This window comes from Somniosus microcephalus, chromosome 6 (genome assembly GCF_052327205.1).
Source record: "Somniosus microcephalus isolate GS21.2 chromosome 6, FLI_Smic_1.0, whole genome shotgun sequence".
NCBI classification, from domain to species: Eukaryota; Metazoa; Chordata; class Chondrichthyes; order Squaliformes; family Somniosidae; genus Somniosus; species Somniosus microcephalus.
The window spans coordinates 110,148,344-110,167,275 of NC_140992.1; the positions used below are offsets into that span (position 1 = coordinate 110,148,344).

General features: G+C 43.2%; 1 protein-coding gene across 1 annotated transcript; it reads right to left on the reverse strand.

The window, feature by feature from the left end:
• Nucleotides 1–7,243: 7,243 nt before the first annotated feature.
• On the reverse strand, nt 7,244–18,606 carry srprb (SRP receptor subunit beta; the record flags this gene model as incomplete). Its single annotated transcript, XM_085991990.1, has 5 exons — nt 7,244–7,925; nt 10,114–10,168; nt 10,748–10,884; nt 17,098–17,180; nt 18,487–18,606. Coding segments are annotated over 5 exons (612 nt in total), but the record flags the coding sequence as incomplete, so codon positions are not given.
• Between the last annotated feature and the right edge of the window lie 326 nt (nt 18,607–18,932).

Here is an 18,932-nt window from a genome sequence, read left to right on the forward strand (position 1 = left end):
AAAATGGGAACCTATGCAGGGAGAAAGAGGAAAGGGAAGCAAGGATATAAGCAAAAGACAGGAAGGAGAAAAGCAAAAGTGGAAGGCAGAGAAATCAAGTGTGTAAATCAAACAGGGCCACAGTAAATAATAATTCTAAAAGGACTAAGAGTTTAAAAAAAACAAGCCTCAAGGCTTTGTGTCTTAATGCAAGGAGCATTCATAATAAGGTGGATGAATTAGCTGTGCAAATAGATGTAAATGGATATGATATAATTGGGATTACGGAGACATGGCTCCAGGGTGACCAAGGCTGGGAATTCAACATCCAGGAGTATTCAATATTCAGGAAGGACAGGCAAAAAGGAAAAGGAGCTGGGGTAGCATTGCTGGTTAAAGAGGAGTTTAACACAATAGTAAGGAAGGATATTAGCTCTGATGATGTGGAATCTGTATGGGTAGAGTTGAGAAATACCAAGGGGCGGAAAATGTTAGTGGGAGTTGTATACAGACCCCCAAACAGTAACGCTGAGGTTGGGGATGGCATTAAACAGGAAATTAGAGACACGTGCAATAAGGGCACAGCAGTTATCATGGGTGACTTTAATCTACATATAGATTGGGCTAACCAAATTAGTAACCATACTGTGGAGGAGGAATTCCTAGAGTGTATACGGGATGGTTTCCTGAACCAATATGTCGAGGAACCAACTAGAGATCAGGCCATCTTAGACTGGGTATTATGTAATGAGAAAGGATTGATTAGCAATCTTGTTGTGCGAGGCCCCTTGGGAAGGAGCGATCATAATATGATAGAATTCTTCATTAAGATGGCGAGTGAAGTAATTGACTCAGAGACTAGGGTCCTGAATTTAAATAAAGGAAACTACGATGGTATGAGGTGCGAGTTGGCTAGGATGGATTGGGGAACGTTACTTAAAGGGTTGACGGTGGATAGGCAATGGCAAACATTTAAAGATCGCATGGATGAACTACAGAATTTGTTCATCCCTGTCTGGCATAAAAATAAAACAAAAAAGGTGGCGCAACCGTGGCTAACAAGGGAAATTAGGGATAGCATAAGAGCCAAGGAGAGGACATATAAATTGGCCAGAAAAAGCAGCAAACCTGAGGATTGGGAGCAGTTTAGGATTCAGCAAAGGAGGACAAAAGGATTAATTAAGAGGGGGAAAATAGAGTATGAGAGTAAGCTTTCAGGGAACATAAAAACTGACTGTAAAAGCTTCTATAGATATGTGAAGAGAAAAAGATTGGTGAAGTCAAGCATAGGCCCCTTGCAGTCAGAATCAGGGGAATTTATAATGGGGAACAAAGAAATGGCTGACCAATTAAATACATACTTTGGTTGTGTCTTCACAAAGGAGGACACAAATAATCTCCCAACGATGTCAGGGAACATAGGGTCTAATGAGAGCGAGGAACTGAATGAAATCAGTAATTGTAGGGAAATGGTGTTAGGGAAATTGACGGGATTGAAGGCCGATAAATCCCCAGGGCCTGATAATCTACATCCTAGGGTACTTAAGGAAGTGGCCCTAGAAATAGTAGATGCATTGCTGGTCATCTTCCAAAATTCTATAGATTCTGGCACAGTTCCCATAGATTGGAGGGTAGCTAATGTAACCCCACTATTTAAAAAAGGTGGTAGAGAGAAAACGGGGAATTATAGGCCTGACATCGATAATGGGGAAAATGCTAGAGTCCATTATAAAAGATGTAATAGCAGAGCAATTGGAAAACAGTGACAGGATCGGACAAAGTCAACATGTATTTACAAAAGGTAAATCATGCTTGACTAATCTACTGGAATTTTTTGAGGCTGTAACTGGTAGAATAGATAAGGGAGAACCAGTGGATGTGGTGTATTTGGACTTTCAGAAGGCTTTCGATAAGGTCCCGCATAAGAGATTAGCGTGTAAACTTAAAGCACATGGGATTGGGGGTAAGGTACTGACTTGGATAGAGAACTGGTTGGCAGACAGGAAGCAAAGAGTTGGAATAAATGGGTCTTTTTCCAAGAGGCAGGCAGTGACGAGTGGGGCACCGCAGGGATCGGTGCTAGGACCCTAGCTATTCACAATATATATTAATGATCTAGACGAGGGAACTAGATGTAATATCTCCAAGTTTGCAGATGACACAAAGCTGGGTGGGCATGTGTGCCGTGAGGAGGATGCTGAGAAACTTCATTATGATTTGGACAGGTTGGGTGATTGGGCAGATGCAGTATAATGTGGATAAATGCGAGGTTATCCACTTTGGTGGCAAAAACAGGAAGGCAGATTATCTGAACGACAATAGATTGGGAGAAGGGGAAGTGCAACGAGACCTGGGTGTCCTTGTGCACCAGTCGCTGAAGGTAAGCATGCAGGTGCAGCAGGCAGTTAAGAAGGCAAATGGTAGGTTGGCCTTCATAGCGAGAGGATTCGATTACAGGAGCAAGGATGTCTTGCTGCAGTTGTACAGGGTCTTGGTGAGACCACACCTTGAATATTGTGTGCAGTTTTGGTTGCCTTATCTAAGGAAGGATATTCTTGCCATGGAGGGAGTGCAGCGAAGATTCACCAGACTGATACCTGGGATGGCAGGAATGACGTAGGAGGTGAGATTGGGTCACTTGGGCTTATATTGCAGGAAGGATGTTCCCAATGACAGGGGAGTCTAGAACCATGGGTCACAGTCTAAGGATAAGGGGTAAGCCATTTAGGACAGAGATGAAGAGGAATTTCTTCACCCAGAGAGTGGTGAACCGATGGAATTCTCTACCACAAAAGGCAGTTGAGGCCAATTCATTAAATATATTAAAAGGAGCTGGATATATTTCTTAAAGTGTAAGGGATCAAGGGATATGGGGAGAAAGCAGGGACAGGGTACTGAACTTGGGTGATCAGCCATGATCTCATTAAATGGCGGAGCAGGCTCGAGGGGCCGAATGGCCTACTCCTGCTCCTATCTTCTATGTATCTATGTATGTTTCTAAAATATGACCACAACCCATTCTTTTCCACCAAGTAAGTTTTGCAGTAGACCACAGCTGCCAAGACGTTTGCACACGTCTATTTACCAAGAGAATGGGTTTTTACACGAACACCACCTCTGATGAGACGTAACTGCAGAAGAGAATCACAAGTTAAATACAATGGTGTATTTGTGGTGCGAACAAATCAGCATCACTGACACAGCACAAGGATTTAGTGTAAATAAGTAATCTTAAGTAAAACATTAGCACCCCGAGTGGAAAGAAGAAAATTCACATCCTGCTCTACGCGTCAAGCAGTGCATTTATTCTTCAAGCTGTACTGATGAATTTCACAACTAAAACCACTAAGATCTGCGTTAGTGATGTGCACTGCAAACAATCAAACCCGTTTAAAATAATTATCGGGATGTCAACAATGCTGGCAAGGCTTAGTGTCCATCCTCAGCTGCCCCGAGCAGGTCATCGTTCTCTGGCTCCACATTACCACCACAGCCCCTGCGGTGATGGTGCTCCCACATGGCATTAGGTGGCGAATTCCAGGATTTGGACCCAGTGACGAAGCAATGGCAATGCATGTCCAAGTCAGGTTGATGTGTGGTTGGAGGTGATGGTGTTCCCATGATATTGATGCTTTTTCTTATTGGAGATAGTCACCGGCCTGGCACTTGTGTGGTACTAGCCTGCAAGTTATCCAAGTCTGGCTCGAGCCTGACATGGGCGGTTTCATTGTCAGAGAGGTTGTAAATGGAGCTGAACAGTGTGGAATCATCAGAAAACAACTCTACTGCTGGCAGGAAGGTCACTGATGAAGGAGCTGAAGATGGTTGGGCCAAGGATGCTGCCCCAGAGCACTCCTGCAGCAACCACCTTCCTGTGTGTCAGGCATGGCTGAGGTTGCATAATTTTTTTTCCCCTTTATTCGTTTATGGGATGTAGGCATCGCTGGCAAGGCCAGTAGTTATTGCACATCCCTAATTGCCCTTGAGAAGGTGGTGGCGAGCCACCTTCTTGAACTGCTGCAGTCCATCTGGTGAAGGTACACCCACAGTGCTGTTAGGTAGGGAGTTCTAGGATTTTGACTCAGCGACGATGAAGGATCGGCGAAATACTTCTAAGTCAGGACTGTGCATAAGTTGGAGGGGAACTTGGAGGTGGTGGTGTTCCCATGCGCCTATTGCTCTTGTTCTTCTAGGTGGTAGAGGCCGCGGGTTTGGGAGGTGCTGCCGAAGAAGCCTTGGCGAGTTGCTGCAGTGCATCTTGTGGACGGTACACACTGCAGCCACGGTACACCGGTGGTGGAAGGAGTGAATGTTTAAGATGGAGGATGCAGTGCCAATCAAGTGGGCTGCTTTGTCCTGGATGGTGTCATGCTTCTTGTGTTGTTGGAGCTGCACTCATCCAGGCAAGTGGAGAGTATTCCATCATACTCCTTACTTGTGCCTTGTAGATGGTGGAAAGGCTTTGGAGAGTCAGGTGAGACACTCGACACAGAATATCCAGCCTCTGACCTCCTCTTGTTGCCACAGTATTTATGTGGCTGGTCCAGTTAAGTTTCTGGTCACTGGTGACCCCCAAGACGTTGATGCGGGATTCAGCTATTGTAGTGCTGTTGAATGTCAAGGTGCGGTGGTTAGACGTGTGTGGCGCAAATGTTACTTGCCACTTATCAACCCAAGCCTGAATGTCATTCAGGTCTTGCTGCATGTGGGCAAAGACTGCTTCATTATCTGAGGAGTTGCGAATGGCACTGAACACTCTGCAGTCATCAGCGAACATCCCCACTTCTGACCTTATGTTGGAGGGAAGGTCATTGATGAAGCAGCTGAAGATGGTTGGGCCTAGGACACTGCCCTGAGGAACTCCTGCAGCAATGTCCTGGGGCTGTGATGATTGACCTCCAACCACCACAGCCATCTTCCTTTGTGCTAGGTATGACTCCAGCCAGTGGAGAGTTATCCCCTTGATTCCCATTGACTTCATTTTTATTAGGGCTCCTTGATGCCACACTTCATCAAATGCTGCCTTGATGTCGAGGGCAGTCACTCTCACCTCACCTCTGGAATTCAGCTCTTTTGTCCATGTTTGGACCAAGGCTGTAATGAGGTCGTGAGCCGAGTGGTCTTGTCAGAACCCAAACTGAGCATCAGTGAGCAGGTTATTGGTGAGTAAGTGCCGCTTGCTAGCGCTGTCAATGACACCTTCCATCATTTGCTGATGATTGAGAGTAGACTGATGGGGTGGCAATTGGCTGGATTGGATTTGTCCTGCTTTTTGTGGACAGGATATACCTGGACAGTTTTCCACATTGTTGGATAGATGCCAGTGTTGTAGTTGTACTGGAACAGCTTTGCTAGAGGCGCAGCTAGTTCTGGAGCACGTCTTCAGCATGACAGCCGGGATGTTGTCGGGGCCCACAGTCTTTGCTCTGTAGGGTTTGAAAATCCACAACCACGTTTTATTGGAGCCCTCTAAGGGCAAGGTGACCAAAATTGGATTGCCCTATACAGTTTAAAACCAACATTTTCGGCCAATGCAGTGGTCCCGAAAAGCAGGCTGGGATATCTGAATACAGGGGACTGTGGCTCAGAAGCGAGCCATAGATGTCGGCCAATCGAAACAAAGTGCATTCTCAAAGGCCAATCAAGGGACTAAGTCGGGCCTGAAGCAAGGAAATCCCCGGCCAATGGGGACGGACCCGGCCCAGGTTTGAATATGTGACTCACCCCTAATTGAGCTATGAGTACAGGCCATCATCACCTTAATCAACTCGGACTAGGGACAATAGTTTTGGGATCACTACAGTTAAGAGGTGGCCCAAAATAATCAAGTCCCAGGACTGACACAATGGGGCAGCAGACTTGGAGGAGCCGCTGTGCACTCAAAACAATACCCTTGCCCTCACACTTGTAAACACCAACTTAATTGGGCGCGAAGAGGCCAAAATGGAATTGGGTATAAAACACAGAACCAAGAGATTAGCTGAGGGAGAGACGAGCTGGGGCGAACTACCATCTAAAGAACTCCAACCACGCTGATGAGAAGATCCACCATCAGGCCCCAGACTCAATCGGCATACTGAAAGTTTACTCCGCTACCAGACGGCGCAACATCACCGCAAGAAACCGCACCGTATACCGACTCCCGTCCCGGGGACATCAACAAGAAGACACCAACGACTGAAGTGGCTGTGGAAGACGGCATTCACTCCCGCTATTTCGGGAGCCTTTTCCATCAAGCACAAACCAACCAACAGCAACAACCCAACAGCCGCACGCAAAATAGGCTGCGAGTATAATCCAAGGGCCTGCAACTGTCAGTCTAGTCTAGGTAGGAAAGTGGGTTGGTGGGATTGGACTTGGTAAAGTTAAAACAGTGTAAAACATTTTCGTTATGTCCGTTCTCTCCCATATTTTATTTACAGTTATAGAGTGTGTGTGTTTATTACGTTTGTGGTAGAACCAAATAAAATTGGTTGTCACCTGTTTTTTCCAAGGACTACTTGTCTCCGAGTGTCTATTTAAAGTGCATCGTTCTCCATCCAAATTCTGGAGTTAGAACCAGATAGGGGCATTAGGGCGCTTCGAACCCGCCAAAGGGAACAGCAGGCTAGGGAAAAAGAGAGAGGACTATAGGAGCCCTTGGGCTCAGGAGTACCCCGCAGATTAGGTATAAACTGTGCGGGTCGTCACCGTATTCTAGTCCTCCTCTATAAGCTGTTGTTCTCTATCTCCTTAGAGGGTGTTTAGTGACACCCGACCTGCAGGCTAACATAAGCTGCAAGGGTATAAAGGAGACAGAGGCCCAATACATTAACAGGCACTAAAGACCCCTGTAATTGGGCAGAGCAAAACCCCCTACAGCTCTATCCAGTGCGCTCAGCCGTTTCTTGATATCACGTGGAGTGAATCGAATTGGCTGAAGAATGGCTTCTGTGATGGTGGGGACCTCAGGAGGAGGCCGAGATAGATCATCCACTCGGCACTTCTGGCTGAAGATGGTTGCAAACACTTCAGCTTTGTCTTTTGCACTCACGTGCTGGGCTCCGCCATCATTGTGGCAATCAGAAACAAGTAAAAAATGGTTAATTTATTTTGTTTTTAAATTATGAAACAAAATTCCCCCAACTCCCACCCCAAGAATGAGTTTGAGATGTAATACAGCAGTAGAGGACCAAAAGATCGGGCTGCACTCCATTAGCAGGCAATGCAGTAAGCAGGGCTGAATACTCAGGTGAATTAAGAAATAGTAAAATTTACACACCCATTTTCATTAAATGTATGTTTATCACTGTGCTTTTTCTTATGGTCCAGAGAGAAAGTAAGTACAAATGTGGTACAGTACATGTCACACAAGGTAACAGCACCTTCACAGAAAGACTGCACTGCTGTAAAGGTTGATTTATATCCATTACTTAATTTGCTTACGAACGGACAAGATGATATGCTGCCAATTCAACACAAGCAACATAAAAGCACTGCTCACATCAGCATTCCAGCTGTGGAACCTGAACAACTAAATGTAGGAAGTATCAAGCTAGCTCAGCTCAAGCAGGCAGCCATGGCAAACACCGCGCAGCTGCAGTTCTGCATTTCTTCGAACCTTCAGCATCAAAAACATGACTTTTGGATCCTTGGTCACAGTCTCACTTCTGTTGCAAGTGTACATTTGAGTCCATTCTCCTTGTGTTGGCAGCATGACATGACTTTCATTTTTACATCAGCTCACTGCTCACGCTACTTTAACAAGCCACGCTTCCACAGTTCCAATGTTTGCCTCTCCTTCGTCTCCTTTGCTCCCCCTTGCACTGCACTCCACAAACTCGATCTTCATAGGTCCCTGAGAGAAATCAAACTCCTTTCCCTTCTTTCCCAAGGGCACTGTTCCACCAGTGCCAGATCCATCCAGAGACTTTGGTGCACCAGAGCGAATCATCCTCAAAGTGTTGCTGTGGATGAGATAAGAGAAAGCATGGTTTAAATGTGGCACTGAGTGGTAAGTGGAGGCCAAAAAGGCAAAACAAACATTGCAGCTCATTGACCCATCCTCAGAGGATAGCTGAGATTTCCAAAGCTGCACTCTCAAATGTAGTCAGGTCAAACATTTTATAATCACAGGAAGGTTCAGACACAGGTTCTTAAAAGTAATGCACCTATGCTTGTTTATTCCGTCAGTAAGACTTTAAAGCTGGGGACAGATGAAGATAATGTATGTTGACATGTCCCATTTCTACCAGTTGCACTGTGTGTCACATACAAAATCAGTAGTGTGGGAAATCTATTGCTTCAGCCGCTGTCCACTCCACCGTCAATATTACACAGTTAAGATCAATAAATGAATTCACCGAGTTAGCAACTTACACACCTACTGCAAAACAGAGTGAAACACTTAAATATATTACAAATTATTGCTAATACTGCCTGAAAATGTAACCTCCTTGGATATTTACAATGGTGGAATTCTCTGACTATCTTGGCCCCAATAGCTGTGATTTTAACTAGAGACACAACCTGAGATAACATCTAATAAATTGAAAGGAGAAAGCAGAGATTGCAGGAAGAACACAGACAAGTTAATATCTCAGTGCAAGATCTAACTCTGTGCTGTCTCAGAGAAGCATTAAAGTTCAAACAAGAAGCTACTAATACAGGCACACATTCAATCTCAAAGATCTCAAGCACTATTATCAAGAGCTGCAGAAAGCCAGGATTCATTCAAAACCCACAAGCACGTGTTTTAAATGTGATTTATCTTCTCCAAGAACAGCAAAAGATTCTGTGGAGGTTTCAAGGGAGAAAAACAGAGCTCTAGAATCCTACATTCCCATTAAACTAGCCCTGTTGAGATTTGTTGAACTCTGACAGTGGATAAAAATTGTAGTGCATTTCAACCTTTACCTGCTGAACACATCAAAACGACAGCAGCCACAGGTACACTGGTGCTCAGCACGGGGTTTAAAAATCAGGAAAACGCATTTATATCAAAGACTCGAGAAACATTTACAAGGGTGTAAAGAAAATTAGCATTTGAGATGATGAGTAAATGCTCTGTTGGCCAAATGACATATGGCTGTTCTCTCTGTAGGTTAATCCAATTTTATGAGGACATTTCCTCAGTTGAAAATGAACTGCAGTGGAAGGAGATTTGAATTTGGGAAGAAAAATTCTTCGTATTACCACTGACCTTTTCTTAGACATATGTCAGATTGTACTGACAGTACAATTATAGCATCAGCACAAAGTGGCGTCACTTTGCACCGACACTACAGCTCCACAATACACCTGCTTTGAACAAGCCATGCTGACAATGATTAAGAGACTTATCAACCCGCTATAAAAACAATGTGCATAATCTTAACCTAACCCACCCAGAGGGAACTGACCGATCAGGTACCCCTTTTACAATCCACTCGATCAGATCCTGTCGCTTTCCCACTGGGCGGGTTAGGTTAAAATTACCTCCAAAGTGTCAGATTTATGGAGTTGCTTAAAGACCAACACTGTAGGTATGCAACCATATAGCTTCCACTTCAGAGGCCAGTTGACCTTCAGCTTACTCTGCAAAGCTGCAAAGAACGCAACAGAATATTCAAATCATAGGGACATTAATACGCAGCGAGCCCAGATTCTCTATTATAACTAATATCAAGTTGTCTTGAATGGCCATTTGGGTAAAGTTCACATCAAAGCACATTTTCACCATGGAAGGAAGTTTTGCTTTAGCAAGTCAAATGTTCGCAATATAGAACTTCTCAAAAGTTGCAAACGGCAACTTATAGCAGCTCATTGTTCAAGTTTATTCAACAAGAACTATCCACAGGGAAAAGCAGCCAACCAGAGTAAATCAGCAGCTCTACGAGAACACTAAGTTATTTCTTTCTTTCCACTGTTAAAGATATACAATTTTTAAAAGTTGCATCTCCCACAAATATCATGCTGTTTTCTGTGGATTTTCTCATGCAATCTAACCACATATCTGTGGAGAGAACCCCAAGTCTGCTGCTCACTGAGGCAGTCCACAGCCTGCAGTGTCACTCATCAAACTGAGCAACAGAAAAGGTTAATCTATTATATATGAGGCCCTCCTCAGTTATTTTGCATTCCAATAGTCACACCGAGCAAGAATTTGATACTTACAGTTCCTTTTCCAATTGCTGCTGAATTAATTTTGAAGATTTGGCCATGGTCACATCTGAAATTCAACAGAAAACAAAATTAACAATTCCACCCGCCTGCAGAGCATACAAGCGACTTCATTAGTGCATGAGCCAGAAACCAATATTGCCTCTCAAATTTCTACAGATAGATCACACTTTGACAAATGTTCGTGGAACATGTTGTGTTGGCATTCATAACAATCAGATTAGAGTTCTAACTTCATGTCACTTGCTGTTTTGGGATTTTAAAGAGCGTATTCGTTAAACCATTGAAACAGTACTCGCACAGATGGTAAGCAAATGGACATTAAGGACCCTAAACTTAAGTGCATTACTTTGTATCTATGTTTACAACATTGACGTAATCAGAGCTTTCAGTTCTGAGGACAAAGTTCCTGAATGACAATTACCAAATACATTTCTTGATTTACCTCAATATTACAGCACAGACTGCATATCCGCAATATGCAGAGCTGAAGTACCTCCCCGCTCCCACAGCAAAATGCAAAACCAAGACCCTCCTCAACCACAAACAGGTACACAGCGAAGAGGCCTCATATCTGTACTCTACACTGACAACTTGGAAGGGAAGCACAAACAATCTAGGACCTTACCTTGCTTGTTACAAGCAATGAGGAGCGGAGGTGCATTCTTCGAAATGACGGCATCAGTTAGCAACGTGTACAGGAACTCAGCTACATCCTTCACTTCTTTTTGGAATGACACACTGTCCACTACAAAGACAATGGCTCTGTGTGAAAAGCACACTGAATTATGTCCACGCTCACTCACAAATCCTCAGTATCTTATTTTATGGTTTGCTTTACTTACCCTAAAAGGTACAGCCAAAGTTTAAGATATTATTTCTTGCTACTGGCATGTAGTAAATATGATACAATTGGAACAATTATATGGTAGAAATCCAAACAAAAGCTACGCCCCCCCCCCCCCACAAATCATGTCAGTGAGGCAGGTAAAGCTGGTGGCCTGGTGCCAAATGGCCAGTCATACTCTGGTAGTTCACTGATTGGAGACAGCTCCTAACAATGGTACTACCCAACCGTGCGGAAAATGGGCAAGGGTCAAGGACCGGTCAGCCCATCTGTGAATGCACCAGCTCACAAGCAACAACTTCTTCTGTTAAGTGTGGTCCTGAAACCTCTGCTTGCACAAAACAGACGGACTGCACTTCTTTCCCTCCACCAGATAATCCAAGTTTGCGGTGGAAGGCGGAGTCAAAAGAAATGGATCTGATGATCATTGAGCATGTTGCCTGGCCTGCTGAGTTTTTCCAGCATTTTCTGTTGTTATTTCTGATGATCATTGACCTTGGTTGCCACTCTGATGAGGACTTTGGCACAAACTCCATCCTGCAATGCTGTGGTGTAGCAAAGGATCTTGAAAGGTTTCTTTTGAGATGCAAGTTGGAGAGGGGATGCAAACACGTGTGAGGTGATTCGTCACAAACATTGGGGGGGGGGGGGTAGCACATATATTTGGGTATTGTATTGCCTGACATCCTAGACCTACCTCAGAGATCCCTCCATCATGGATTCCTTTGAAAGGTCAGCCTCTTTTGCCACCTGAAATATCAACTCTTGGGATGGCACTAAGCTCTAGATGGTGCTTTTCCTTTCCCCAGGAATGGATTTGTGTCCTTGTCATATAAGAGATGTATGGAATGGCTAATAATCATTTAAGGGTCAACAGGTACCAAATAATTAAGCCGCCTATGGACCTAATTATAAAGGGGTCAATGATTAGTGACTGTGACTTCAGTGGAAGCTGGGATGGGTTCAGCTAAACTTGGTCGAGCTTCTGGGAAAGATCAGTTGCTTTTACATTGGTGCTTGTTTCGATTGGATTCAGAGGCTGGTACCCGAGAACCAGCTCTCAGCATTTGCACTAGTCAATGTAGCTTCCTTATCCTGTAGCAGAATTGCGGATGTGGTTTTTTGTCATCAAAGGTAAGGGATGTATTAGTATCTGCAGAACCCCAAGTTTAGCTACAAACTTCTAAATATGCTATCTAGCTCAATGGCCAGGCCTCCGAGAAAACAACATGCACAAGGGTGCAACTCAAAATACAAATACAAGATCTTCTTCCATCTCACATATGTTGAGAACAGGCTTTTTGAGAACCTCGAGATACAAATATCCCACATAATAAATGATAACAATGACACTATTTAGGTCACCATCTCATTTTCTGACGATACAAAGAGCACAGAAACCAATTAAGATTTGCATGCCATATACCAAGGAAGCTATATCTGAATAAACACTATTTATGGTGACGACACTCCTCTTCACCACTTCTCTCGACCCCTCGATTGTCTGTTTTGTCAAGCAGCTTTTGCGATATTCAATCTTGGAAGAGCCGCAATTTCCTTCAGTTAAACACTGGGAAGATTGAAACCATTGTCTTCGCCACAGCCACAAACTCCATTCCCTCATCACTGATTCAAATCCCCTCCCCGGGCATTGTCCCAGGCTGAATTAGACTATTTGTGATCTTGTGTGTCCTATTGGATCCAAAGCTCAGCTTCCGACCCCATACACTGTACATCACAAAGACCCTCTGTTTCCACCTCTCGATCATCGTCCGTTTCCGTTCCTGCCTCAGCCTATCTGCTGCTGAACCCTCATCTATGTCATTGTCACCTCCATAATTGACTATTAAAATGCTCTCCATCCTCCCCCCTCTAAACTTCAGGTCAGCCATAACGCTGCTGCCCTTATCCTATCCTGTACTGAATCACACTCAATCACCTTTGGCCTACATTCTCGCCCTGTTTAAATCCTTTCATGGCCTTGCCCCTCCTGATCTCTAACTATGCATTCCCCTGCCTTCTTCCACCATTGATAGCTGTGCCTCCAGCTATCTCGGCATTATGATCTGGAATTCCCTCCCTAAAACCTTGTTTCCCCACATCCCTCTCCTCCTTTCAGACCCTCCTTAAAACTCACCTCTTTAACTAAGCTTCTATCCAATTCAATTCAATTCAAATCGCTTTATTGGCATGACAAGGTACATCTTATGTTGCCAAAGCATCGAAAAAACATTTATGGTTGAACACAAACGCAGATCTATCCATACAGTGTATAAACAGATATATCCCTGAGTGTATAAATATACATTCATATAATTTGTATATACTCTATTCTTAGATTTAATGGTTGTCCCTCTGTTTATGGCAAGCTGCAACATAGTGTGCCGCCAAGGTTACACAATTTCTCTGTTCCCCTAATAGGTATGGGAGTTTTTGGTCGTCATTCAAATTTTTGAATTCAGGGCATATTTGTGAATTTTGGGTAGAAATTCCCCCTTATGCCCTGATATTTTCCACAAGCTGTGAGGAAGTGCATCTGTCTCCACCACTCCCTGACTGCAGTAAGAGCATATCCTGTCCTCTCTTGTCAGCCAGGTCTGTCTGTGTCTGCCTTTTTCGATAGCCAGGCTATGCTCACTAAGTCTGTACATAGTCAAGGTTTTTCCTCAATTTGCTATCTTTTACTGTGGTCAGGTATTCAGCCATGTTGTATTGTCTGTTTAGGGCCAAGTAGCAATTGAGTTTGTTTTGGGTTTTTGTTGTTTCTGCCCAATATGACAGATATTTTTCCTTTTGCTTAGTGACAATTGTGTTGGGTCGAATTCTCTGTGCTACGATGTCACTGTCCTGGGGCTGGTTATTGTTAGTAGTGTTAGTATTTACTTCACTGAGTCCCAGGACTAGTTGACTGAGGGTATTCTTCTTTATGATCCTCTCTTGGCATTTCAGGGCTTCGTAATGATAGCAGTGGGGGTTGCTCATTTTTAGGTGTTTCCAAAATTTGGTGGCTCTTTTTTGGATAGTAATTAATAGTGGATATTGGCCTAGTTCTGCCCTGCATGCATTGTTTGCGGTTTTCCTTTGAGTCCGGAGGATACTTTTACAGAATTCTGCATGTAGGATCTCAATTGGATGTTTGTCCCATTTTGCAAATTCTTGTTGTGTTAGCGGTCCCCACACCTCACTGCCATCGAGTGCAATTGGTTCAATTACTGATTTAAAAATTTTGAGCCAAATGCCAATTGGGATTTCTATTTGGATTGATTTTTTTAATGGCATAGAAAGCCCTTCTTGCTTTCTCTCTCAGTTCATTCACAGCCAGATGAAAATTTCCCATAGAACTGATTTTTAAGCCCAAGTATGTGTAGTTAGTGGTTTGTTCAATTTTAGTTGTTCCTAGTGTGAAATTTATTCTGGGTCCCTGATGTCTGGATCTTTGCTGGAACACAAGAACTTTGGTTTTTTGGGGGTTTATTGTCAGGGCCCAGGTCTGACAGAACGACTCTAGCAGATCCAGGTTCTGCTGTAGACCCTCCTTAGTTGGTGACAGCAGAACCAGGTCATCTGCATAGAGGAGGAATTTAACCTTGGATTCATATAGGGTGAGGCCGGGTGTTGTAGATTGTTCAAGGAGTTTTGCCAATTCATTTATGTAAATATTAAAGAGTGTCAGTGAGATGGGCGAGCCCTGCGTCACCCCCCACCCCGTGGGAAGTATTTTGTTTGTTTGTCTCCAATTTTAACTGCACATTTATTGTTTGTGTACATTGATTTAATTACATCATATGTTTTTCCCCCTACACCACTTTCAATAAGTTTCAAGAATAGACCGTCGTGCCAAATGGAATCGAAAGCCTTCTGGAAATCTATAAAGCAGGCAAAAATTTTGCTTTTGTTTTGATGAACATGTTTGTCAATTAGGGTGTGTAGGGTGAAGATATGATCCGATGTTCTATAGTTTGGTAGGAATCCAATTTGGCTTTTACTAAAGACATTGTGCTCCTCAAGGAAGTTTATAAGTCTTTTGTTTATGATACTACAGAATACCTTCCCCAGGTTACTGTTTACACAGATGCCTCAATAGTTATTTGGGTCAACTTTGTCTCCACTTTTGTATATGGGCGTTATGAGTCCTTTGTTCCAGATATCAGGAAAGTAACCGACACTCAGAACCAAGTTGAAGAGTTTTAGGATAGCCAATTTCATTTTATCGTCCGTGTGTTTAATCATTTCGCTTAGGATGCCATCTGCACCGCAAGCGTTTCCTGGTCACAGGTCCTTGAGTTTTTCAAATAGCTCTTTTTCAGTTATTAGGGGGTCTAGTGGGTTTTGGTTATCTTTTATGGCCAATTGGAGCTTTTTCAGTTTTTTGCATATTTGATATTGCTCTGGGCTTAGTGTGTTTTTCTGGTATCATTTTTCAAAATGGTTTTCCCATGTGTCTCCGTTTTGAATGGCCAATTCGTCGTGTTGTTTTTTGTGTAATGTATTCCAGTTGTCCCAGAAACAATTAGAATCAATAGATTCCTCAACGGAGCTGAGTGTATTCTTAATATACTGCTCTTTCTTGGTTCTGAGTGTGTTTTTGTATTGTGTTAGTGTCTGACAATAAGTAAGGCGTAATTCCTCGTTTTCTGGCTGTCTGTGTTTTTGGTTTGATATTTTTGAGAGTTTTTTCCTCATGTTATGGCAATCTGAGTCAAACCATTTTTCATAGTTTTTTGTTTTGGGTTTGTTCTTGCGAACTTTCAAGTTTGACATTGATGCCAAATTATCAAAAATATTATTTAGGTTATTCACCGACCGGTTTACACCTTCTTTGTGAGTGTATGTTTTCCAGAAAGGTGTCCAAGAGAGCTTGAGTTGATTGATTGCTAATTGCTTTCTGGTATTTTTCTGTGCTGTTTTTGGCCCATCTGTATGATTTTTTAACGTTGTACAGCTTACTGGGTTGTGTTTCTGTGTTGGTTATTTCTGTCCTTTTTAGATACACAGTAATTTGACTGTGGTCTGACAGTGTTGTTTGTGGTTTGACTGTGAATGCTCTGAAAGAGGATGAGTCCAAATCCGTAATCATATAGTCTACGGTGCTGAAGCCAAGAGGTGAGCAATAGGTGGATCTTCCTAGGTAGTCTCCCATGAACCTACCATTGACAATGTACAGACCCAGGCTTCGACAGAGCTGCAGGAGCTGTTTTCCGTAGGCATTTGTCTGTTTGTCGCAGTTATGCCTGTGTGGATGGAAAGGGAGATCAAAGTGGTTATTCCCAAATATGTAATTGTTCCCCTGATTATTGGTGAAGTCTGGTTCTTCACCAGTTCTTGAGTTGAGGTCACCACAGATCAACACGTTCCCCTGGGCCTGGAATTGGATAATCTCCCTCTCAATGTTGGAGAAGGCGTCCTCTTTGAAGTACGGGGATTCTATCGGGGGGATATAGAGTGCGCAAATGAAAACATCTTGCATGCTAGAGATGATGCCCCTCTTAATTTTGAGCCATATGTGGTTTTCGCCCTTTTTTATAAATTTAATGTAATTCCTAAGCTGTTTTAAGCCAAATCAGTATGCCTCCAGAGTGTCTGCCCTGGGTTACTCCTGGCAGTTTATTGGTGGGGACCACCAGCTGTGTGCACCCATGGGGACAGCCAGTGTGTTCTTCTCTTCTACACCAGGTTTCCTGTAAACCCCTCCGAATATCTTCTTCCTTGTCTCAGCGTCCATTTTTGTCTAATTACACCTCTGTGAAGTGCCACGGGACAGTTTTCTAAGTTAAAGGCACTATATAAATGCAAGTTGCTGCTTTTTGTGGTCACTAAAGAGATCTCCACTTAGGATCTGAGCATTAGTCATAATCTACCATTGTCACGGGGACTAGATATCTTACAACACAAACTGAATTTTGTGGATTCACTGGGAGGCCCCTCTGAGCAAAACGATTGAAATGCTAATGGTAAAGTTTTCAATGAGACAACTCTTTAAACAAACCCAGCCTTCTGATGAATTGTTAGCCTACAATACCCCACTGCACAAAGTTGATCCACTCTCCTACAAACCATAAACAACATTCAAAGTTTGCATCCAAATCCAGTCATAAGACAATATAAAGCAACGGTATTGCACTGTATGTCACCTGGCATCGCTCTTGTGTTTCTCCAAGTACTGATGGCGCAGACTCTCGTGACCAGGGAGGTCATATAAAGCAACGGCGGGGCCCTGCGAGAAGAGATACAAGACCAGCAGTTTCCTTAACACTTATTTTGTTTCGAGAAGGACTAGTTCTTTTGCACTAGCTTGACTAACTTTGCAACAAACTAACACGTCAGAAATGGTTCCATTTTTAATGGTTGTCTGGTAGCATTCCAAGTATTTGCACTGGGAAAGGAGTAAAGATTCTTAAGAGTAAAATTACTTTGTAAAAGTCTGCTGCATTGCCTTTGCAACCCAAAGAATGCTTGAATGTGTGCACTAAAGGCTTACAAATAATCAGTCACATACTCCACTGGATAATCTCATCATTGTTCATTTAGCTACATATTCAACATGAACACTTTAGCTGTCATACAGTGCATTTATGAAATTTCTCCTTCAATACTGCACAAAAGTATCAGCCTATTTTTATATGCTCATGCCCTGGTGCGAGGCTTGAACCTACATCTGACTGAGATGAAAACACTACCAAGTGAGCCAAGCTGACATTTGCCAAAGTCAGCAACAACTGAAGGTGTTGTTTGGATGAGATGTTAAACTGAGGCCCCCTGTCTGCTCCTCTGGTCCAGGTAGACGTTAAAGATCCCATAGTACTGCTTAAACAAGAGCAGGAGGTTCCTCCCTTAGCCAATAACGCCAAAACAGATTAACTCGTCATTTACCTCATTTGCTGTTTGTGGGACCAAGTGGTTGTGTAAAAAGGCTGCCGCTTTTGCCTACACAAGAACAGTGACTGCACTTCTAAGCAATTCAGTGTCTGAAAAGCACTTTGGGTGCTTCTGAGAGACACGATAAAGGTGCCATATAAATGCAAATCTTTCTTTGACAACATCTTCAAAAGAAATAGAAATAAAACTGAGGAAAAGAATTCTCCCTGCACAAAACTGCAGGAAAAGATAGAAACACAATCCTTAGAATAACCAGAGACAAGTGCTTGATATTTCGTAGAAGGCAGTTAATGTAATGAATCTTTGAGAGTGCTGCCCCCAAGATTATTATGTAATGTTTAAAGTGGGGAACAGTGGTTAGGCCGAGGGTATGTCCTGGTGGATGCCAACAAACAGAGGAATCAATCATGATGACATTCATTTTATTCAAAAAGGTGTTTAAAGCCCAGAAAATATTCTATATGATCACTCCGCCCAGTCGATTACTCAACACTGTAGGTGCAGTACAGAGTGTCCAGGGAAGGAGTTTAATCCCTTCCCCTTCCTGCTGTTAGGAATCAAGCACTGCCTCAGAGAACCAGTCATAGCAATAAGTCAGTTATTTCAATAAATGCAGATGCACAGTTTGACGATCGCACACCTACCTTGTCACTTTTAACCCTGTACAATGCAGAGTTACTGGTAATGGACGTGTGCGTCACCTTAAACTTCCCAGACAATAGCTGAAATGAGAAATAAGTTGTCAGGAAAGTTCCCAATTCTTTATTTATTCAGGCAAGTCTCACTTTCTGTATTGCAATTGGAAAAGATTAATTATAGGCAACCAAACTTATTCCAAGGAACGCTCTCGGCAGTGATTTCAAATGTGCAGAAAAATGCTCCAGAAAGTAACCATGCCAGAATGTCAACAGCCGTCATAATTAACCTTCCCACAAATAAAACCAGGGTTGTGCTCTTCAGCCATTGATGTCAGAATGAATTCACCCCGAGTTCACCCACCAGTTACACATTTGATAACCTTAAAAGGGACACGGTGCCACCTCATCAGTGACACAATACACTACAATTTACGGTACATTGCTCTCATTAT